At 36.8% G+C, this 25363-nt stretch overlaps 1 protein-coding gene and 1 pseudogene across 7 annotated transcripts in view; one reads left to right on the top strand and one right to left on the bottom strand.

Annotated features, from left to right (window-relative positions):
* Positions 1–1139: 1139 nt before the first annotated feature.
* The window catches only part of Vps8 (VPS8 subunit of CORVET complex), a 228157-nt gene continuing 203933 nt past the window's right edge, over positions 1140–25363 (top strand). For 4 of the 7 annotated variants that reach the window (XR_015441160.1, XM_087187025.1, XM_087187022.1 and 1 more), the window contains exons 1-4: positions 1140–1278; positions 16847–17090; positions 17974–18042; positions 25051–25181. Coding sequence is in view for 5 of the 7 variants with exons in the window: in XM_087187025.1 (XP_087043151.1) it covers positions 16935–17090; positions 17974–18042; positions 25051–25181 (356 nt within the window). In the remaining 2 variants the exon portion in view is untranslated. The other 3 variants (XM_087187023.1, XM_087187027.1, XM_087187024.1) reach the window with 3 other exon arrangements.
* Positions 21726–22132, bottom strand: LOC147825423 (protein kintoun pseudogene; annotated as a pseudogene).

The raw sequence follows: 25363 nt of genomic DNA, 5'->3' as shown, positions 1-25363 counted from the left end.
GGTCCTCGGAAGGCCCAAAAGTGTAGTGATCTTGGTTCTTTCTTCCCCCTTCTGATTTCTTCATCATAGGTCCAGTGAGAGAAGATCTGTGTTCTGGGGTCAATGTTATCTACAGTGGCAACTCTAAAGGCCAATCTTTCCCGAAAGCTTTCATCTTTCTTTAGTAGCAATAAGAGAAATACAGATGTTCCTTGTTTAATGACCTACCTGGTTAATGACTGTTTGGACTTAGGACCCGTCGTTTGGAATTACAACCCAATTTTTCTGTACAGTTCTGGACATCTTGTTATAGAGCCTCAATGTCTTTTTTGTACAGTACATCTTGTTTATACAGTACTGTAATTTTTGCTGATTGTACTGTACCGTACTATAATTTTGTTTTGTTATACATTACAGTACTGCATGTAAGAGTTATACAAATAAAAGCACAGTCATCAGTTGGAGTTTCCTTTGACCATTTTGTTGTTCTGAATATTCCTCATTTAGTGACCAATTCATTTAATGACCTAGTTTTAGAAAAGGAACTTGGTCATTAAATGAGGGATGTCTGTAATAATACATTTAAAAGATGTCAGGAGAATTCCCCTCCCTTTTTTTTTTTGTGCCAGGGATCGAACTCAGGACCTTGCAATTGCCAGACAGACACAGCACCACTGAGCTACATCCCCAGCCTTCCTCCTGTATTTTTGATGTTAAAGTATTTTTTTTTTTGCTGAGCAGCATTGAAAATAAATTAGAAAATTGTTTTCTAATAGTAGTAGTAGAGAATAGTTTTAAGTGCGTGCCTATTGACCTTACTGGCAAAATTTAAAAGTGGCAATCCTAAGTTCGTCTTTTAAAAGAATACATTTATTTATCTATTTATTTAAACTAGTTGCAAACTCCCAAAGCCTTGAATCAACAGCCCTTGGACCTTTTCTGGGAGGGCTTAAGGCACAGTACTTTTTTTCGAAGGCCAGGTGAATTCCCTAACTTAGAGCTGAAAGACTTTTTTCTCTAATCTCAAGGACAGCTGTTTATTGGTCTGCGCCTCTACCTATGAAATTTCCAAACTCCCGGTCCCCAATATACTAATCACTCAACCAAGTCCGTCAGCTAAGACTGGCCCTTTAAATAGGGGCGTGGTGTAGACGGCGGACCGCCCAGGAGAGAGGGCGGGGACAGCAAGAAAGCGGAAGCCTGGCCACTAGCGATAGAGTATTGCGCATGCGTGAAGCGAGAGCAGGGGGCCGGGTCACGTGAACCGGGGGTCCTGGGCCGGAATTGCTGCCAGCTTAGGTAAAGCTTGTTTGGAGAGCGGGCCAGTGGGGAGGTCCCTGGGGCGAGGAGCTGCACCCAGGTTGGGAGGGGAGCAAGCGCCATCTCTCTTGAGTCCCTCCCTGTACCTTCTCCTGTGCGACAGTGGCGCGGCCTCCGGAGTTGACAGAGCAGCCCGCCACAGGCTAACTGGACGGGGCCCACAGCCAGGCGGGGTGACTGGGGCGGAGGGTCGTGACCTGAAACTGGGTCAGGCAGTTTCACTTGTCGGTTCCAAACGAATACGAGGCTGAGGGACACGGCGCCCACGCCCCCGACCATGAGGCCAGCAGGTGGGTGACCCCCCACCCCCACCCTTCTTTCGGGCGGGACAGGTGTGCAGCCCGCCAGTCGGGATGGAGGTGGCCGCCTCTCAGGATTGATGTGAGTCCTGCGGGTTGGTCCTGCCTGGTTTCCTGCAAGGTGTATCTCAGAGTGATGACAACAGGATGAAAAGTGGGTCTTCTAAAGTTCGAGGTCACTCCTGTGCCTTGCAAGGCTAGTTTTCCAGGTGTGGCACTTGGGAAGGAGGGAAATAGCTGTCCAAAGTGTTTGGGTGTACAAAAGCGGTGTGCCTTAAAGGAGCTTAGGGTAGGATGTGGTAGGCGGGGCATTGGGTTATTTGGAACATATTGGGAGCCTTCTCCAACCAGGCAGGTCCCCTCTGTCCCCTCCACTCCGTAGACTCTTTTAGAGTACACAGCAAGGCTTTCTGCACTGCCCACTCCACCACACTCTCCCACCCCAAACAAACACGCAGATACACAGGAAAAATAAACATGTTAGCTTTCGTGCCAACTTTATTATGGACGACTGTGTTTGGGAGATAATTTCATCCCATTTGTGTATATGTCTGTGTTCCACTCGTGTGTTTGAAGTATATCTAATGTGAGGATGGAGGATCTACGTGTTTGTGTAAGACATGGATTTGCTCATGAATAAAATTAAGCAGAGAGTAGGTATTGAATCCTCTAGCAATAGCTGGCCTGTTCCATAGAATGCACAATAAAGATAATGGGGAAATTTTTTGAACTATTGGGCTTCATGTGGTTGAAGAAAAATAGTTATGTGTGAGAGAATTCTTTACAGTTGTATAGCAAAATAATATATTGATTTTCCTTTATGTGTTTCTTTTGTACATTTGGACAACCACTAGCAGGAAATTCTGTCTTCCAGAATATTGGGGTATTTTGGTGATTCTTAACTGCTCTACTATTCCATAGACATTTCAACGATTGTGACATCAAATGTCAGTTTTATATATGAATGAGAATTGAGGTCTTTTGAACTTAATAATGCATCTAACTTCTGATCTCTCTATAGGTTTCGTAGAGTTGAAATGGCATCTTACATTGATCCACTACCTCAAGCGTCCTCTGTGTATATTTGTAAAATCAAGCTGCTCTATTCTAAACTGATTCCTGAATTGTTTGAATTATCTTGAAGTGCATTCTGTGTTTTGGCCAGATTTGCCTTGTATTTCTCATTGTTAATGAATGTCTTAGATTTATTCTAGTAGCAATAACACTTTTTAAGTCAAGGCTCTTTCTGCTATTCATTTGAGCTTGAACAAAGAGATTTATTGGCTCACAAACCTGGGCAGAGCGAGGGTGCCACAAAATCACTAAATGATATTCTTGTGTATCCCCCTCCCTCCCACACACACAAAAGTCCTTCTAATTCCTTAGTCCCCATCTCGGCTTCTCTCATTGCAAGCCTCATTCTATTCTATTAAATAAACATCAGAAAGACAGACTCCAGACAACTCCTGTGTTATGTCCTGCAAGTTTATGTACCGTCCAGTAGAAAGAAAGCTCCTGTTTTCAATACTTAAGAATTCCAGGGAAGGACCCTGATTGTCCAGATTGGACATGAAAATATGTGCTTACTCTTCTGGTTAGGCTGATAGGGTACTTGATTGGCAGCCCCATCAAAATCACATAGCAGGAGTGGAGGAGAAACAGCTTCTCAAAGGAAAGATAGTAAAGTTGCTAGGATATTTTAATCTTTTTTTCCCTCTATAGTTCAGCAAGAAGCTCCCTCTTGCTCTTTGGGGGGGGCATAAATTTCTTGTGACTACATCCTTCTTGACATCTAACCAGGTGTAATTGAGATGATAATTTACTCAATTAGAATTAATAAAAAAAGCCACCATCTACTCCACCTCTATCTGAGTGAAACCCTCTCTTTTGTTCATTTAACTTACAAGAATTCACCTACATCTGTTATGTGAAGGAGAGGAAATGTAAGTCAGCCTACACAAGGACTACATATGGCTCATGTACTTCTTAGGTGATATCTTTGGGGTTGGGCTGGGACTTTGGAGAGAGATTCTCATGATAGTAGGGATTAACTAGAATCTGGAAAGAAGCCATTTCTCTCGTTAATGATCACTTGTCACCTCGTGTATATATAACTGATAATGTTAAGACAGATATTGTAGGCTTCCCTTTTACTATTCTGTGTGTTGTGATTTGGAATTAGACCTTACTTTTCTAGAATGGGTGTGCCTTGCTTGTTTGTGTCTAATGATTGTAGTAGTAACTTAGTGTTGTGTATAGGAAGGTCTCTGGTACTACTCCTTTCCACATTTCCACATTTGTCGTTCTATGCATATTTCTTAAGTTTTAAATGGTAACTCCTCCCATGTAGACATTACTGAGACAGGGAGAAACAGGTGTTTGGGCTTTTTCATAGTGGTAGCTCTAAGCCCATTGGGCTATAGTTACCTAAATATGCCTGTAGTTGAGAAGAAACTTGGGGATCAAGTAAGCAACCCACCCCAATATATAGTACCATTGCATCTCATGCAGATGTCAGTTTTGAAGTTGATGGATAAGCTGAAAATTGAGTACTCTCAAAGTACCCCAGGAAGGAGTACCAGAGACTGACAGACATAATGATTTCTCAGAAGCCCAACACAGCCAGTTTTTGCGCAGTGTTGAAACAGCGTACTATTTATTATTTTTAGCACTTATGAACTAGATTGCTTATGTATGAAGGCTTTAAGAACTGAGATTGATCAAAGGGACAGCAGAAATCTAGCGCCTATTTTGTGCTGTGAAGCATATACCTATTGAGTAGAAGTCAATACTCTGCTGGCTCTGCATGAATCGTTTCTTTTTCTTTTTTCCCTGCCTCTTTACTGAAGATAATAATTAAATTCCTGTAAATTAAATAGATGTAGGGGACATTTCCACTGTTTTAATATATAGGCTGAATTAATATGAAAGAAGATGAAACATTTGGAATTATGGAGTTTGTCATGTTGTACATGAGCTAAATGATCATTAAAAAAAATGGTTGGGATTAAAAAAAAAATCTCTCCCAGATACAAAAGATGAGACTTGCACAAGTGGGAGTCTTTTTGGGGTAGAGTGAAAAACCGTATCTTAGCTCGAATGACCACAACTGCTATTTGAGGCCCTGGAAGCCAGTGGTACAGTGTTGCTTGGCTGGTTACCTAGGGAGGGAAGGATGGGTGGATTGACTTAACAAACTACTGTGTAATTAGGCCTTGGGAATATGATGGTGAACAAGGCAGATCTTTGCTCTCATGAAACCTGCACATGCATGGGCGGGGTGGGGTGTGTGTGTCAGACAATGAAGAAACAATTGCAATCTGATTAGTTGATAAAAGAGAACAATGTTGTCCTTTTTTTTTGGTACCAGGGATCGAACCTGGGACTTGGTGCTTGCGTGGCAGGCCCCAGAACCACTGAGCTAAATCCCCGGCCCAAAAGAGAACAATGTTATGGCTGCATTCAATTGGTAATTTTATCTGATACCTGACATATGAACTGTAGTTGTTGACAAGCATGATTACATAAAAGTAGGACTTGTTAACTTATTATGGCACAGATTGCAGGTAATAAAATTGATATACTTAATTTGTAATACAGGTGTTATTTTTGTCTTCCAATTCTTGTGTTAATCAGCAAATATGTATTGAATGTTTACAACACAGTATGCAAGTCAGTGAGTCCAGTGATGTAGAAATATCGGCCCATTTTTATTGCATAGTTAAGGAGAAAAGTCAGTCATAGGGTAAGTTAAATACTGAATCAAAATGAGGAAAACACCAAGATAGGTTGGTTTTTTTTTTTTTGGTATCTGGGATCGAACTCAGGACCTCGTGCTTGTGAGGCAGGTGTAGCGCCACTGAGCTAAATCCCCAGCCCCACCAAAACAGTTTTAAAGAAGATGTGCCTTCTGGATTTGGATTGTTAGGGACAGAAGAGGTCGTGGGCAGATCCAGTTTGAATGTGGCCCACAAGGAGGGAAAGAGAATAAATCTCAGATAAATGTAGAGGAAAAGGAAAGGGAAGTCGAATCAGCTTGAGCAGACATGGAAAGTGGAAGCTATTCTTAAAGGATTCTGAGTGCAATAATAGTGTAGTTGTAAAGGAAAGAGGAAGGAGGAAGCTCATAGATTCCATCTAGTTTGTATGTCTGGAATTATAGGCTTAGAATTTGGAATTTTATCCTGTAGGCATTGGAGAACTGTTAAAAATGAATCCTCCATTTACTAGAGGAAGATGATAGAAAACTAATAGAAGTTAACTCTGTTATATTCTTTTCCTTAACAAAATAAACCATAAGACAGAGCAAAACAAAGAAATAGAAGAGAATAAATTTGATAAGGAAGGGCAGAAACAAAGCTAACATGTAACATTGTTTCCATGCATGATTTCTTGATAACTGTCACAATACTAAATTTTTAAAAACTTGATTTCACTATGATGTGAAAAGTATCTCATAATGATACTTTTAGAAGGAAAAGAATGTTAGACAATTAGATAAGATACTGGAATTTGAGAATAATTGGGCATGTTTGCCATGACAGAAAACTGGTGAAAGAGTTCCATGGTAACCTGGTCCAATATAGGCATTTGTATCTGAGTTCTTACTCAGTTGGTCAGTGTGAAAATGAGATCATTGTTGTATATGTAGTACATCTTTTTTTTTTTTTTGAATGATCCTTGGTTGGGAATGATTTTATTGATTTAGAGGAAATAACCTTGAGAATTATCAAGATGTCCAGTAATCTTAAGTGTGAACTATTATTGATTTAGCAGCATTCTTGATCATCATAATTCCATGACATACATTTCCTATCAGATTGATCTGATTTCATTCTAGGAGAGATTGAGAAATAGTTGATGTAATCTACAGTGTTGCCTACAAGTACTGTCTGGCATGGTATTCCTTAAGGAACTGTGAAAACACAAGATCACAATGATGGTTGGGTGAAGAACTAGTTGTAGAGTTCCATGTCAAGAGGAAGTGATGAGTAGTTTGTTGTCAGCCTTTGTGCTGGGCTAGTGTGGAAGCAGTATCTGGTTCAAGTGTGTAATATTAAGTGAGATATATGAAGCATTTCATCATTGGTCTGTATATTAGAATGAAGAGTTTGCTCAATAAAATGAGAGCAACATCAACCAACAAGGGAGGGGTTAGTATTTCAGAACATTGGAGATGTGGTCAGGAATGAATTAATTAAAGTTTATTAGTGTATTTGTTCCTGTTGCTGCCATAACAAGTTGCCACAGGTTAGTGACTGTAAGGAATACAGATTTATTATTTTACAGTTTTGTAGTTCACAAGTCTGGCATCTGTGTCACTACAATCAAGGTGTCGGGACATGGTTCTTCTTGAGCTCTAGGAGAGAATCTGTTTCCTTCTCTTGCACCTTCTAGAGGAGGCCTGCGTTATTTGATGCCTGGTACACTTCCTCCATCTTCAAAGCCTGCAGCATAGCATCTCTCTGACCTTGCTTCTGTTATCACCTTGCTTTTTCTGATTTTCTGGCACTCTTCTGCCTTTACCTTGCATTTTTAAGGACTCATGTGATTACATTGGGCCCACCTGGATAATTCAGAATAATCTCCCATCTCCAGATCCTAATTTAATCATACACGCCAAGTCTCTTTTGCTATGTAAAGTAACATATTCACAGGTTCCAGGAATTAGAGCTGGTGTTGTTAGACACCATCATTCTTCCTGCCATGAGTAGGTTCAGGCAGAGCCCAATCAATTTCTAAAAAATTTACAGAAACTTCTCTAGTGGATTTCTTCTTTTTAAATAAATCTGACCATGGTAACTTTTGATTCAGCCAGTCTATTTGGGTTAGAGAAATTTGCTAACATGAAGAAAGGAATTTTAGAGACAAAGGAGGAACTAAGGATAGGAACAGATTTGACATCACTAACAAAGTATAGACTAATGTTTATGTGAGAAAAAGCCAAAACAGGATTTTAGAATGAGTTAGTAGTATAAGACACTTCTGTTCTCATAATTAATGGTTTTTGTTAAGTGTCTCTGATAGCATGCTGGGGGCTGTACTCATCTTAGACAAATTCTTCTTATTCAGCTCATGAGGAAACGTACCTGTCTTCTACACTTAGCACTAACTAGACCTTTATAGAAATACTTCATCTTGTTTTAGTCTTTAACTTTCGAAGAACTCAGAAATCTTGAAGAAATTGTAAAGGATAATAGCTAATATTTCTTGAAAATTACCATGCATCCAGGCATTGTTCTAAATGCTTTACAGTCATCATTTGTTCTTAACCTTGGTAAGAATGCAAGGTTTGTAGTTGTATTCCTCAGAGTTAGGTCTCTAAATTATTAAAAAAAAAAAAAAAAAAAAAAAAGGACAGGTTGCCCACATAGACAAACTGCCAGAAAGGTATGGGCAGAACTAACTTCTTAGAAGACTAGCACCTGGGGCTTAAATAATATCAGAATTCTCTTTCCTCTCTTCCTTCTCATTTTTTAGAAAACAATGGAAATGGCACTTTCTGCTCAATCCCATTTTATTTTTATTTTTTTCCCCATTAACTTTATTGGTACATTTTAGGTATACAATACAGTTACATTCATCATTGGGATCTTGTACCATTACATGGGTCTCTTGGTTCTTTTTTTTTTTTTTCCCCTTCCCTTGCCCTCCCTTCACCCCCTCCACCCTTCCCTATTTGCAAAGACCTTGTTTCCATTTTTTTCCTCTTCTCATATTTTTTCTTTTCCCTTTTTCACTTCCCCTACCCCTCCCAATTCCCCTGCTCTTTTAGACCTTTTCTTCCTGTTACACAATATCAGTTATACATTTTTTAAATTACAATATTAAGATCTAGGAGACATTACCACAGATTTTACAGAATTTAAAAGGATATAGAAAACATATTACAAAAATCTTTTTTGAAATAAAGTTGACAACTTCTAAGAAGTAACTTAGAAGACAAATTAATGAAACTAACTCTGGAGGAAATATAAAATTTGAATAGCACCTATTAAAGAAAGTATATTCCTAGCTTGAAAACCCACCTATATGACAACAGCAGGCTCATAAACATTTTAACTGATAAATTATATCAAACATTTAAAGAAGAAAAAAGAAGGAACACTTCTCTCATTTTAGGAAATCAACATTGTGCTAATCCTAAAACTGGATAAAGATAGTAGAAGAAAAAAGTATGAACATAGATAGAAATTTGTTTAACAAAACAAACTCTTAGAAGTCAGATCTGGCAGGATGTAGAAAGTGGTTTTATAGGGATGGCAGTGTTGGTTCAGCATTGGAAGATCCACCCCCAAAAGTCATCATTTTAACAGAGGAAAGGAGAAAGCCATATGATCCTGTCACTAGTTGGAGAAAGAGTATTGGACTAAATTCCACAGCTGTTCATGGTAAAAGCTATCAGGAGCCTAGAAGTAGAACAGAACCTTCTCAACAAATCAAAGACATGTACTCCATACTTCCAACAAAAACTCCTTCTATGAATGGAGAAGATACAATGCTTTCTCCTTAAGGTGGGGAACAAGGGCAGATATGCCTACTCTTCATCTGTCCATTAGACTTTGAAACATAGGTCTAAACCAAAATAGTCTGGCAATAAAATGACACAACTAGAATAGGATTGGCACAGTAGAAGCAAAATCTTTATATGTAGATGAAATGATCATCTACAGAGAAAATGCTAAGAAATCTCTAGGAGCCCCTAGAACTTGTACTTGAATTTAGCAGGATTAGAAAACACAAGGTATATATAAAAATTCAGGTCTGTGTATACTTGCTATAAATGACGAGCTGGATATCGAAATTTAAAAGTTATGTAGGAGAACAAAGGACCCAGAAAAGCCAAAAACAGTGTTGGAAGACGTTTGGCACCCAATTTTAAGACTTCTTTTAAAGCTACAGTAATCAAGGCAGTGTTGGTGTAAGGAAAGACATATAGATCATTGGAATAAAACAGAGAATCTAGAAATAGAACCACACATATATGGTCCACTGAGTTTTGAAAGATTATTTAACATTAGCATTTTATAGAATACAAACTCGATTCAAGAGCCAAGGAAGAAATAGTGTCTTCAGTAAACGGCACTAGAACACCTGGTATCTGTATATAAAAAATTAACCTCAACCCTTTTTTTCCATACATGAAAATAACTTGAAGGGATCTGTGAACCTAAATAAGAAAGCCTAAAAGTTTGAAACTTTAAGAAGAAATTATAAGGGAAAATATTTATGAATTCAGAGTAGGCAAGAACTACCTAGGATACAAAAAACATGATGTATAAAAGAAAAAAAATTGATAAATGAGATTCCATCAAAATTTAGAACTTTAAATGACATCATTAAAACGAAAAGTAGTCCTTAAACAGACCATATTTACAATGCATATAACCTATGAGCAGAATATATAAAGAATTCTTAGAGCTCATTAATAGACAACCCAATTAAAATGTAGACATAAGATGATAAATAGCCAGTACAGCACAAGGATGAATCCTGGTGAAGCATTCAAGCTATATGACATAATCCCTTTTACTAGGGGAGTTTTGATTGGCAGCCTATACAAGAAGCATTGCTTTGAAGGAGCCCTTCGAAGAACAAGAGGTACTGTTCTGAGCAAACAGCATAAATGTCCATGGTATTCCAATTTGCAGATGTAGAAATAAAGTGATTCAGAAAGGGTAGCCAAACTGACCAAGGTCACCGATAAGAACTGGTAAAATGTAGGCTCAAATCTTATTTTAGTGAGCTCTTTGGCTTATTTTCTTTGCATTTCACCACACTTCAGTAAAGTGAAGGTTGGAAATAGAGTAGGATAGTATGGCAGTGTGAACGTTCTTTTTTTAGGGAATGCTTGACACTTGAAATTGGTGTTTACAGATGTGGTCTTGGAGCCTCTCCCCCCACCCCATTAAGTTTGTTGGTACATTTTAGGTATAAAATACAGTTACATACATCATTGGGATCTCATACCATTACATGAGTATCTTGATTCTTTTTTTTTTTCCCCTTCCCCTGCCCTCCACCCCCTCCGCCCTTCCCTATTTGCAAAGACTTTGTTTCCATTTTTTCCTTTTCTCATAGTTTTTCTTTTCCCTTCTTTCCTTTCTCCTACCCCTCCCACTTCCCCTATTCCTTTACGCCTTTATTTCCTATTACACAATATCAATTATACATTTTTAAAATTACAATATCGAGATCTAGGAGACATTACCACACATTTTACAGAATTTAAAAGGATATAGAAAGCAAATTACAAAAATCTTTTTTGAAATAAATTTGACAACTTCTAAGAAGTACTTTGGAAGACAAATTAATGACACTAACTCTGGAGGAAATATAAAATTTGAATAGCACCTATTAAAGAAAGTATATTCCTAGCTTAAAAACCTACCTATATGATAACAGGCTCATGTACATTTTAACCAATAAATTATATCAAACATTTAAAGCAGAAAAAAAAAGGAACACTTCTCCCCTCATTTTAGGAAATCAACATTGTGCTAATCCTAAAACTGGATAAAGATAATAGAAGAAAAAAGCATGAACATAGAAATTTGTTTAACAAAACAAACCATTAGAAGTCAGATCTGGCAGTATGTAGAAAGTGGTTTTATTATAGGGATGGCAGTGTTGGTTCAGCATTGGAAGATCCACCCCCAAAAGTCATCATTTTAACAGAGGAAAGGAGAAAGCCATATGATCCTGTCACTAGTTGGAGAAAAAGTATCGGACTAAATTCTACAGCTGTTCATGGTAAAAGCTATCAGGAGACTAGAAGTAGAACAGAACCTTCTCAACAGATTAAAGACATGTACTCCATACTTTCAGCAAAAACTCCTTCTATGAATGGAGACGATACAATGCTTTCTCCCTAAGGTGGGGAACTAGGGCAGATATGCCTACTGTTCATCTGTCCATTAAACTTTGACACATAGGCCTAAACCAAAATAGTCTGGCAATAAAATGACACAATTAGGATAGGATTGGCAAGGTAGAAGCAAAATCTTTATATGTAGATGAAATGGTCATCTACAGAGAAAATGCTAAGAAATCTCTAGGAGCCCCTAGAACTTGTATTTGAATTTAGCAGGATTAGAAAACATAAGATGTCTATAAAAATTCAGGTCTATGTATACTTGCTATAAATGAAGAATTGGATATTGAAATTTTAAAGTTAAATAGAACTACAAAGGACCTAGAAAAGTAAAAAGAAAAAGAAAAAAAAACAGTGTTGGAAGATGTTTAATACCTAATTTTAAGACTTCCTCTAAAGCTACAGTAATCAAGGCAGTGTTAGTGTAAGGAAAGACATATAGATCATTGGAATAAAACAGAGAATCTAGAAATAGAACCACACATATATGGTCCACTGAGTTTTGAAAGATTATTTAACATTAACATTTTATAGAATATAAACTCAATTCAAGAGCCAAGGAAAAGATGGTGTTTTCAGCAAATGGCGCTAGAACACCTGGTATCTGTATATAAAAAATTAACCTCAAATTATAAAAATAATTTGAAAGGATCTATGAACCTAAATATGAAAGACTAAAACTAAGAAACTTTAAGAAGAAATTATAAGGGAAAATGTTTATGAGTTTAGGGTAGGCAAGAACTTCCAAGATACAAAAAACATGATTTATTAAAGAAAAAAAATGAGATTCCATCAATATTTAGAATTTTAAATGACATTGTGAAAATGAAAAGTAGTCCTTAAACAGACCATATTTACAATGCATATAACCTATGACCAGAATATATGAAAAACTCTTACAGCTCATTAGTAGACAACCCAATTAAAAAGTAGACATAAGAAGATGATAAATAGTAAAGCACAAGGAAAGGTGTGCAACTCTAGAATCAGAAAAATACTAATCAGTACAGTAATAAGATTAAATTATACGCTCATTAGGGAGATGAAGTTAAAAGTTTTAAAAGCCTTGTTATGACTTTTTCTTTTTGTTGGATTCTCCCCCTTTGCGTTTAATTTGTCATGCCCAATGGATTCATTCTGCTGTGCTTCCTGGGGTTGTGATCCTCATTGTCTCTTCTTGGATATTGTCCCAAATTTTTTGGAGTGCTGGTTTGGTATTCATGAAGTTCCTGAGGTGCTCTTTATCATGAAAGTATCTTATTTCTCCATCAATTTTGAAAGATAGTTTTGCAGGGTACATCAATCTGGGTTGGAGGCTGTTTTCCTTTAGTGCTTGAAATACATCATTCCAAGCTCTTCTTGCCTTGAGGGTTTGCATCGAGAAGTCTGCTGTGATTCTGATGGGCTTTCCTTTGTATGTGATTTGTTTCTTTTCTCTCACTCCTTGTAGCATTTTGTTCTTCTGTTGGATTTCTGGAATCCTAACTATTATATGCCTATGTGTAGATTTTTTTTTGATCAAGCCTAGCTGGAGTCCTGTATGCTTCACTTATCTGTATGTCAAGTTCTTTCCCCCTGCTTGGGAAGTTTTCTGCCATCACTTCTGTGAACAGTTTTTTTATGTCATCTGCACTCTCTCCTCATTCTTCATTGACTCCATTCAGTCTTATGTTATTCTTCTTCGCTTCGTCTAGCAGCTGCTGGATTGATTTCTGGTGTTCCCTTACAATTTTAAAGCAATTTTTCTTTTCCTGGTCACTAATTGCAATCTTATCTTCTATATCTGAAATTCTATCCTCACATTGGTTTATTCTACTGTGCAGACTTTCAGTGGAGTTTTTAATCTCCTGGAAATCTGTCTGCATCTGTTTTATGGATTCCATTTGTTTCCTATGTTGGGATTCCATCATGTTCCTCAGATCCTCTATTTTTTTTTACCTGTGTCCTCTCTAGATTTATTAATCATGTCTTGCACTATGAGCACAATGTTTGCTGTTATCTGAGTAATTATTTCTGATTTCATTTTTCCCAGATCCTCTTTTGTTGCCAGTTCAGGGAATCCAGGTGGTTGAGTATCAGATTGTTCCATCTCGTTTCCCTTTGGGGTTGCTGTAGGTGATCCAGAAGTCTGTTTTTGAGGCTTGTTTATGTGTCTTCTCATTTCTGCGGTGGGTGGGTGGGGGCTGCTTCTGGAGCCCATGTGGCTCACCTTCTCTGCCCTAGGAGCATGGAATGGCATCGGGGGAGCTTCCTTCCGGCTGCTGGGATTGGCTCACCTCCTCTGCCCTAGGAGCGAGCCATGGAATGGTCGTGGGGAGCCTCCTCTTGGAGCCTCTTAACTCCAGAGAGGAGATAAAAAAGTTTTTGGTTTCATTTCTGAGTTATTTTGAAAAGACAAATATATGAAGTATGAAACATTTTAGATGATTAAATTATTTAAATAAAAGGTTTCTTTTTTGGATATGGCCTTTTCTACTATTTAAAAAACAAGAATAAAAATCATCCACAGAAACCATTGAATATGAATTGGATTATACATGTTTGTAAATATTCCTTGAATAATTGTAGCAAATTTTGCTTAGTGGTACAAATAATAGTGAAAGACTATTACAAATAATTTTTCATGAGGTAGTTCAGTCTTTTTTGAAGAAAGGAATATAAATGCTATTACCTCTGCTGCATTTGGCTCATTGCAAAGAAGTAGTACATTTAATACCTGACATTGGAAAGATACTTTCAAATGTTGCCAGGTACAATGTGTTCTCAGTTATGTCTTATATGAACATACTTGATAGTACGTTTTCTAGAGGACAGAAAATTAGGGACTATTTCCTGTACTATGTGAAAGAAACTAGCCTGCATTGGTAATGTACCAAATGTGCTAGAAAAGTTTGAGCTCACACGTTTTACACGTAGTACCTATTCATTTTTTTAATGTGATAAAAATGAAACATTGAAGGAAGTAAAATTAATTATAGGTACTGAAAAATGAGTTTCTGTGGATTAAATTGTTAGTTTTAGGCATATTGCTTAAAATCATATAATCAGTTTGCTTTTAAAAAATTAAGCTAGCCCAATGGCTTTGCCTTTTTTTCTTCTTTCAGGTCACTATGGAATAATAGTAAAAATAAGTTCCACTGTGGGGCCGAGGGTTCATAGTAGTAATGGTGGTAGTAGTAGTAGTAGTGTTTGTACCCCTGAGGGTGGTGTGTGGTTTGAAAAACCTTCACACTGAGAATTGCTAGTTGTGTGGTACAGTAGTCCTCACGTAAGACCCCCAGTTGATGCCTGAAACTGCCAGTAGTACCAAACCTTATACAAGTGACTATCAGCATCCACGTCCATTTGGTTCCAGGATCCTCTGATAATTCCAAATTCTGCAGACATTTAAGTCCTTTATGTAAAGTAGCATAATCTTTGGATATATAACCTTATTCACATTCTCATGTATATGTTTAAATCATCTCTAGATTACTTATAATGCCTAATACAATGTAAATGCTTTGTAAATAGTTGTGGTGTATTGTTTAGGGAATAATGACAAAGTGAAAAAGTCTGTATATGTTTATTGCAGATGCAATTTTTTGAGTATTTTCCATCTCAAAAAAGATGGTTGGTTGATTTGATGAATGTGGAACCCATGGATATGGAGGACCAAATCTGTATAAAATGTTTTAAAATATATATTCATGGTAAAGTTTAATTTATACATTAGGCACAGCGAGAGGTTGACAACAACAATAATAAAATGGGACAATTAGAAAAATATACTATAATAAAAGTTGTATTATCTCTCTTTAAATATCATATTGTATTATACTGTACTTAATTAACCCTTCTTATAATGATGTGATTTAATACAGTGCTTATATGGTGAGGTGAAATGAGGTGAATAATTTATCACACTTTTGCCTTTTGAGATTTAACAGTAAAACTAGCACAAATTTCTTTTTCATTTTTCACTTTCATACGTAAAAGATTCATTCTGACCATAGATCTTAGCAACCTTGACATACGATTTTTTTCTTTCCTTATTAAGTCAAGAACTTTTACCTTTTCATTAAAGGTAAACTTTTACCTTTCATTTAAAGGAAGCACTTTATGGCTTCTCTTTCACATCTCTAAATTGCCAGGACCACTACTCTTGCCTTTTGCGGACCATTATTGAGTGAAATGTGGGTTACTTGAATAGAAGCACTGCAATACCATGGTAGTCGATCAGATCACCAGTATGTCTAGTCAGTGACTAGTGGGCAGGTAGCATATCCAGTGTGGATACACTGGACAGGGTGATTCACCTTTCCGGTGGGATGGAGGAGGATGGTACCAGATGTCATCACACTACCCAGAACAGAGCACAGGCTAAAGTTACGCATTTTTTATTTCTGGAATATTTCATTTAATGTTTTCAGATCGTGACTGACCTCTGATAACTGAAACCATGGAAAGTGAAACCATAGATGAGAGGAGAATACTGTACTACAGAAAACACCTAGTCTGGGAACAAAATGACTTTTATTTTTATTATCAGTGTTCTTATGACATTGTTTCTGTTTTCCTATTTTTACATTATTCTAAAGGCAAAATGAAGTGGATTTTAAAAAACTAGCCACTTGTAGCCTAATTGAAACACTATCTAAAAACATTAGAGAGCAAATTTATTTATTAAATATATAAGAATTTAAAAATATATTTTTTTAGTTTTTTTAGAAATAACAGTTTTACAAGTATATCAAATTATCCATTTTTTGATAGAACATGGGGTTCTACTCTTTAGAGCTGTGAAATATACAAAAATATAGTTTCTGGTTTTTTCAGTATTTCATTTTTCTCTGAAAATGTCTGTTTTTCTGTGACTGGCTTTCTTCTAGAAATCACTTATAGGCTATGTAATTATTTTATCCTTGGGTCCTTGTTTTCTTTTCTAATAGACTGAACCTTAGGTTTGTTGGTGTTGTATTAAATAACTAATTACCTACTAGTGGTGTCTAAATTAAGCTCCTGAGGCATCTGTGTCCCCAAGTGAGTGCCAGCAGCAAAGCTGTTGTATGTGCTTCTTTCCAGGGGAACTAGAGAGCTACCCTGAGGTTTGGGAAGGTAAGGAAGGGGTTAATTGCTTTATTGCAGCCTTTGGCACCAATTTATCCTCATGTTGTTAGGTACATAAATCTAGCTGGAACCAAGTCTGGTGGTCAAGCCTGTGTTTCATGACTGTCATTACCAGCAGTTTCATGACTACCTTGTGTCCTACTATCAATTTTTCTTTGTCTATAACCAGACAACCAAGTGAAATCTGACCAAGTAGGTTTTAGAATGTCCCATTGATAAAAGAAAATCTAAATGATACTTTTCTTTGTCTTCTTTTCTTTTAAAGAGATCGTCATTCAAATCATTGTGATCTAAGGCCAAAAACAAGACAAACACGTGCTTGGATTGGTTGAATACAGTTGTTAAAAACAAATATGGAAAATGAACCAGACCAAGACAATGTGGAACAGAATCTCTGTGTCAAGACTACTACTGAAGAAGAACTGAATAAATCTTTTAATCTAGAAGCTTCATTGTCAAAATTCTCTTACATAGATCTGGACAAGGAGTTGGAGTTCAGAAATGATTTGGTAAAACTTCAGCTTTTGTCAAGTGATGAATTTTAACTGAAGTTTTGGTTATAGTGCATTTTATGATCCAAACACTCTCAGCCTATTATTTGTGTATGGGTTAGTAGGAGTCTATGTACAGTTTTATGAGATATGTCACTCTTCGTTTGTGTAGTCCATTACAGTTTATGGAACCCTTTGATTCATGTTGTCAGTTGAGCTTCACAGCATTTAGAATACTGTGATAATCCATTTTATAGATGAAGATACTTGTGTGCAGCTGTGTTCAATGACTTCTCAAGGTTTAAAATTCTTATCTCACACAGCAACTTTCCCCAGTGACTAAGTATTATATTAATGAGTTTCTGTGACTGTATTTATTAACAAGTTCTTTGACCTAATTATCTCACTATAATTTATGAAATAACTAAAAACTGTGATATCAGACATTGGCATATCACTTATGACTTAGCTCTAAATTTAGGAGATTGGGGTTGTCATAAGATGTGCTATTTTGTCACATTGAAGAAAGCTGATAGAAAAGTCCTTGAATAGAAGTTATTTGGGAAGTGTCATCTGATAATGCTGTCCAGTGCATACATGTTTTTTTTTTTGTACTGGGAATCGAACTAAAGACCTTGCACTTTTGAGGCAGGCACCGGCACCACTGAGCTAAATCCCCGGCCCAGGTGCATACATGTTGTCAGTAGTCAACAAATGCATGGATAGGAAAGGTAACAATTCTAGTCTTTTGCTCTGACTCTTATCATCATGGATTGCTGAGTTGACTGCTAGATCAATTTCATGATAAGGTTGTCTTATAATTGATATTTCGTTAAAACATCCTTACAATTTTAAGGGGAATGGCATTATATTGTGGGGATTAATTTCTTTTCTTTGTTAGATTGATGACAAGGAGTTTGATATTCCTCAAGTTGACACTCCTCCAACACTGGAAAGCATACTAAATGAAGTAAGTAAATATTAATGATCATTATCGTTTTGTGACATTGATTTTTAATACTTTTGGGTTAGTTGTATATAGCTACATATACACTTTCCAGTATGGTAGCCGCTAGTGACATGTGTTGATTTAAAGTTTAAATTAATTATAATTAAATAAAAATTAAATTTGTCATCAGCATAAGTCACATCTCAGATGCTTAATAGCCTCATGGAGCTGGTGTCTACTATAGTGGGAGGTATAGATACCAGATATTTCCATCACTGCAGAAAGTTCTGTTGGACAGCACTGGTCTGGATTGTGAGCTTCACACAGGCAGAAGCCATGTCTTATCCATCTTTAGAGTCTCTGTGGCCAGCATAATGCCTAATCCTTAGCAGACTTAAAAAATTAGGGCTGGGGGTGAAGCTTAGTAGTAGAGTGTGTTTAGCATGTATGAAACCTTGGATTCAGTTCCTTGGATTCAATACATATGTTTTAAGTGAATTGAAATACTAAATTCATGTCACTTTTGAGATTTGTAATTATGTGTTGATAATGATTAGTTATCTCTACCAGTGATGTTCAGACAGCTCATCCTTTGAAACTAAAGAGCATCTTGCAACCGTATAATGAGCTTCTTCATTTTTCTACATGAAGGAAACCAAACCCCCACTATTTGTCTTATGAATACTATCTCTAGTGAAAAGTTTTTCAGCTTTGAAACAGTGTTACTCTTTTGTGAATCAGCAGATCAAAAGGAACTCTGGGGGAGTACCGCAGTTGGTGCAGTATGCCAGTCTCTGTATGCTGCCGACAGCTCTTCACTTCAGTCTTTTTGACCTTTTGAAAATTTGCTTAAGACTTTTCTTGGAGGTTTCAGCCTCTAATTTGAGAAAGACTTTTTATGTATAAATCTATTCCAAATCTGTTATTTTGTTTCCCAAAAGATAAGACTGCAAAGGTCCGGGACAGAAATGCCCACTGATGCTGTGACCCTGAGTGAGCCTGGCTTTTGTTCTTTACCTACACTTTTAGGGTTGTAAGCAATGCTTTCTAAGATGTAAACTACTTTTTCTATGAATTGTGTCTTTCATTTTTCTTCCCTGGCTATGATTTCTGTTTTTTGTATCAGTTTGATATTACTGTCACTTTGAATATAGTATTTTAACTTCAAAAATGTTCTGTGTGATCTGTGTTAAGGCTGAAGCATTTTTAGTTTTGAGAGGTGATATTGGGCCCTGAGAGTATTATATTATTGTGAAATGACCTTTATTACTTTCTAGTATAGAGAAAAGATTTCATTCAGAAGTGAAGAGGTTAATTTTAGTCACTTTTATTAACATAGTCTTAACCACAAATTATCTTACTAAGTGTGAAATAAAAACAATCCCAGAAGACTATGTGTGAAGTTCTATTTGTACATCTTTATGTAATCTTGGTACAGAAAATAACGCTCATGTAATGGGACTGTGGTTTGTAATGAAGGAAGACTGTTCTTGAACAGCTTTCTTATCTCTGAATAGCAGTAAGTCTTGTCATTATTGGTTTATCAAGAAGATAATACTGTTATTCCCAGTATATTTGGTGCCTTGTATATTTGGCTTATGTTGTTAGGTGCTGGCATTATAAAATGCTAAATGAATGACTGTCTCAGTCTTTGAGAGGGAAATGCAACTGGAAATTGTCCAGCCTTTATACCTCCAGGGAACTAGGCAAGTAGATAGGTGAAAGAAAAAATAATTTTAGTTGTAGACCATTAATGAAAACTGTAAGAAGGGGGCACTATTAAAGAAAATGATTTTAAAAAAAAGCTCAGATGTGTAAATAAGCCCTTGCTCCAGGCTATGTGGGTGCATGTATTCTATAATGTTTATTAATATCAGCCTGAAGGAAGGCTGGGAAGAAATGGATAATCAAGACATTTAAAAGGAAAGGGAAAGCTAGAAATTACTGAGACATCCGAGATCTCAGAACTTAGAGCATGGAATACTATTACAAGGCCTTGTTGTTCTTTGAAATGATGCTGCCTTTGAAGTTTTTAATTTTGAAATTCCATTCTCTACCCATAGCACCCCCCCTTTACTTCATTAAACTTATTCTTTGCCTTCATGAAGACCAAATCTCTCAATCCTTCCAGTCTCCTAGCTTCTGCATAGCCTGTGTTTACTTCAGTCTCACTATTGGATTGTGTAAGGAATGTCTTTGGAACTCTTCTGTCGAAGTATAACACGCACACAGAAAGGTGCACAAGCCACAAGAGTACAGCACAGTGAATTTTCACAGTCTGAACAACTTGTATAAGTAGAATCCAGAAGAAGCTAATCTTACTAATACCCCAGAACCACCTCTTGTGTCTCTTCCACACCCAGCCTCAGAATAATTACTATTCTACATTCTACTAGGCCTGGTTCAATTGTCTGCTTTTGTCAGTGTACACGAAATAGGTATTCTTCTGTGTCTGACTTATTGTCCTCAATATTTGTTTTTAGACCTCTCTATATTTTTGTTTATTCATTTCCATTGCTGCAACTAATATATACATATTTATTGATTCTGTTGTTGATAGACATTTGTGTAGTTTCCACTTTCTGGCTATTGTGAAGAATGCTGTGGAGAATATTCTTATTTACTTCTTTTGGTATTCACATCTTGGTATTCACACATGTGCACACACATTTTTTGGGGTGTATGCCCAAGAGTAGAATTGCTGAGTGATCAGGTTTGATTATATTTAGCTTTTGTGAATACAGCCATGGTTTTTCAAAGTGGTTGCTATTAACATATGCCCCCAGGAGCAAAATATGAGAGTCCTAGTTACTTATATACTTCTTAACATTTGAATTTTTCTCTTTTTTCATTTTGGTCTTTCATGCTCCTAGGTATGAAGGACCCTTGTTAGTAAGACAGACTCTATATTGCAGCTTGACCCACCTGCCTGCCCTTTAGATGAACTCAGAAGGAGGAAGCTTAGAAACCTCCTCCCCTTAGAGAGTCTCTTAGAAACAACAATTAATCAACTATTGTTTTACAGATGTTCTAACAGCAGGACGTTCCGCTTCTGTACCTTTTGCTTGCTTTACTAGTTCTATCCCATAGGGGGGCCTAGGAACTGTTGGCCTCAAAGGCGTATAAAACATGTTTGTCAACCCCCAGTCGAGGCTCAAGTCCGATGCTCGGCTCGGGTCCCGGCCAGTAGTAAACTCCTGTGTGGATTTCATATGGGTCTCTGGTTGGTTCTCTCTCACTGGGTACAACAGGTATATAGTAGTATCACATCATGGTTTTAGTTTGAATTTCCCTGAAGACTCATGAAGTTGGCACCTTGACATGTTTTGGCCATTTGGATATCTGTTTTGTGAATTATCTTTTCATGTCTTTAGTTTACTTAACTCTGTTTTTATTTTTAAGGAAGTGATTTATAAAAGTTCTTTATATATGCTGCCACAGGTCTTTCTTTATTAGGTATATTTATTACAAATACCTTCTTTTGTTCCCTAAGATACCTTTTATTCTACTAATGGTTTTTTTTGTGTGTGTGAATAGTTCTTTTTTTTTTTTTTTTAAATGTTTTCTTCTCCATTAGGAAAAAACCTCTATCAGAGGAATCACAAAACTAATATTTCTATAATTCAGGAAACTTTGTTTAAATTCTAAAGAAAAATATCTCCAGTTTTCCCACTGGAATTAAAATTTATATTTTGTTGAATAGCTTTAGTTTTAATAGTTAAACTATTTTAGATCCCCCAATTTTTTACTTTTAACATTCAGATTCCAAAATTACATTGAATTAATCCAAATCATACAGCAAAGAATTCTGAAAACTGAATGCACAATGAGTCACATGATCTTTAATAATCTGGACACTGCCATCCTGCATATTGATTTCTTTTATGCTATCAAAATCAGTTGTATTGTGAATTATAGTTTTGTTCAGTGATGAGGATTGGTGACCTCCATCTAACTGTTTTTCTTCAGTTTTGACCGGTTCCTTTAAATTATCTTCCTCATTTGAATAAGTAGCACTTTTTTCTTTTACAAATTGAGGTTCCATTTTTGCCTCAGGTGGCTGAGATTTTCCTAGTTGCATCTGAGAAACATCAAGAGGCTCTTGCTGAAAGCCTGCAACTGAACCACATATATGTATTTCTGGTGCTTTAATTGCTATAGATGAATCAGAATCAATTGTAGAAGTGGTAAGATGTTCTATGTTTTCATTTTCAGTTAGAGGACATCCTTCATTGATTCTTTTTTCCTTTCCTTGAAGCTGATCAGGATTACTACATTCTTGTAACTTTGCATGAATTTGAATCTTCTCATCAGTAACCTGAAGAACTTCAATTTATGGTGGGGTTGGGAGCACTGTCTGTTTGAATGGAGGGTTCAGGACCTCTTCAAGAAACTCATTAACATTTTCTTCACTGACAAATAACCTTTCCTCCAAAGAACAGCTGTTTAAACCGTAAAACCACTCTCACCAATGTCCAAGGCTCCCTGAAGATTTGGCCAGCACTATCACTGCATTGTCTGAAGAAACGCTAATCTTGGGTTCTTTGGTACTCAGCTTATTCTCTGGAGCAAACCACGTCTGGCTCCACAGACTCTGGGACCAGCTCTTCCGGGGTGGTGAATAGTTCTTAATATAGTTCAACTTACTAAATTTTTCTGTCATGGTTTTTTGTGTATCTTAAAATTTTCCAGTTCCAAGGTCATGATGATATTATCATATTTTGTTCTAAAAATTTTTATTGTTTTACCCTTCTCATTTAGATCTGTGATTGATTTGGAGGGTGTATGTGTGTCTCTGTGTGTGTACGTGTGTGTATGTGCTAGATACCATTTACTGAAAGGGATATTCTCGTCTGGGATGTTGCTTTTGTTGTAAATCCCATGTACATATATGTGTGGATCTGATTCTACCAGTCTGTCTTAAACTTGCCCCAATAGCACATTCTCATAGTTAAACCTTTATAATAGTTCTTGGTGTCTGGTAGTTTCAAATCTTCCAGCTTTGTTGTTGTCTTTTGGATTGCCTTGCTTATTCTTGGTCTTTTATATTTCCATGTAAATTTTAGAATTAAGTATTGGTTTACACACATAGACACACACAAATCAACTGAAATTTGATAAGATTGTGTAGATTTTACATATCAGTTTGGGGGAAATTGATACCTCCGTTGTGTGGCAGTACTTTTAAATTCAGTCTTAACATCCTTAATTCTCTTTTCTCCACTTTTTCTTTCGCTTATCCTGTAGCCCTGGGTTAACTTAGCCGATCTACTTCCTTTATGTCCCCAGGCTGCTTAAGAAAATCAGTTAAGGTTTTGATAGTCTCTCTTGCTTAAGATCTTGGTGCTGCAGTTCTTATTTCTGAATTATTTCTTTTCTCTTTCCTATAACAATTGTTCCAATCTTTTACAGCTCTCAAGTAACAGTATCTCCTTGCCAGTGCTAACCCTGTTCTTAATATACTTGTAGATATCAGAAAAGCTGTTGTAAATACAGACCAAAACCTCAAGAGAAATGTTGATGCTGAAGACACAGATTTCAGAGTCATTCATGTGACGTAGTACTAAAAGCTATAGATATTGGTGAGTTTGATCAAATAGCAAATGTATGAAGCAGGAAGACAGCTGAAAATATAATCCTGGGGAAAACAGCTTTAAAGTTTGGCTGGGTAGAAGCTAGAGAACATGATCACAAAAGTCCATATAAATTGGAGAACTAGGAAAGAGATCTTAGGGGAGGATCAAGATCAGTCAGATGAAGAGGAAAGCAAGTTTCATGAAGCAGGGAATGCTCAGCAGTGTTAAATGATATGTGGAGGACAAGAGAATACTAATCGAAAGTAGGCAGTGGATTTGGCTAGTCTCTAATAGTAGATTGGAATGAGTGAAAATGGAAATGAGCATAGGTTATTTATTCTCTCAAAAACATTGATTGAAGATGTAAAGCAGAAGGTAGTCCAGCTGCAAGAGAAAGGAGGATCAGGACATTCTTCTTTAATGTCTCTCAGTCAGATTCAGCTTGTACACAGCCTGCTCCTCATCCTGCTCTGTCTGTTGTTTCTGTGCCTTCTTATCTCAATCAGTGGTATCATCTTTTGCCTAGTTGCTCAAGTCAGAAACCTTGGAAATCTTTGGCTTTTCCTTCATCTCTCCTTTTCCCTTCATTTAAAGAGACTTTTGATTTTATCTCTGTATTGCCATTTTCATCATTCCCTATTGGTTTATGTTGCATTTGTGGGCCGGAATCTCTTCTCTTGCCTTAATAATCTCCCTAGAGTGGCCTTCTTTCTGGTGCTCATTAATCCCTCTACTTCAGTTTTTCTCTTCACCCCTGTCCATTCTTCATACTGCCCCATTATCACTATAAGACATAGTTCCCATCATATCTTTCCACTTTTGAAATTATCAGTTGTCTTCCCACTACCTACTACATATGGTATACTAATTCGTTAAATTGGTGATTATGTTCCATTCCAGACAGTGTACTAGGAAGATGGCTACAGTGGTGGACAAGATAAACATGGGCCTTGCTACCTTCTGGCTTAATGAAATATATGGCTTTTTATAATTTAGGTCCTACCTTATCTTTCATGTTATGAAATCAGTGTGTCTACACATGCTGTTTTCTACCCAGAATGCCTTTTTTTTCTACCTGCCTGTTATATTTTTCACAGTAGACTGTTTATAGTCTGGTAATACTTGTTTTCTTGTAACTAGCCATTTCTTTTAATTAACTAATAAAGCATCTGTACAGGTTTGAACTTTAAGAAATATTCTGCAGCTAACAGCAATTTGTACTGCCTCTCCTGATTCCTTCCATAAAAAAGTTTTTAGCATCAACTCTTTGTAGAGAGTGATATCTATGTAGAGTTAAAATTTAATTCTGTGCTGCGACTCTGGTGGATAAGAATGAATAGAATAGAGGTGAAGAGCAGAAATAAGCACTTGAATGTTTTAGAGAAGCCCATTATGTCTATCTGACTTGACTGAAAGCATCTTGAATTTATTATTGTACCTTTTTCCAATTTAGACTGATGATGAAGATGAGTCTTTTGTTCTCGAGGATCCCACATTGTTAAACATTGATACCATTGACTCACACTCCTATGATACTTCATCTGTGGCAAGCTCAGATAGTGGTGACAGGACCAACCTAAAAAGGTAAATATTCATGTAAATCACTTGCATATGGTTGAAGTATTTGATCATTCAAAATGTCAGTATCTTGGTACAGTACAGCACGATCTGTTGAAGCCCTGCATGAGAAGTAGAAGGGCTGCATGTGTGGCAACACTGTGCTGATTAGATCCTCAGGATTTTGGCACTGTTGGGAGAGAAGATGC

This window comes from Heterocephalus glaber, unplaced genomic scaffold (assembly GCF_053883595.1).
Source record: "Heterocephalus glaber isolate CG9 unplaced genomic scaffold, H.glaber_assembly_v1.0 deba00001504, whole genome shotgun sequence".
Taxonomy (NCBI): domain Eukaryota; kingdom Metazoa; phylum Chordata; class Mammalia; order Rodentia; family Bathyergidae; genus Heterocephalus; species Heterocephalus glaber.
Note: the sequence above shows the minus strand (reverse complement) of the source record. Positions and strands in the feature narration are given on the sequence as shown.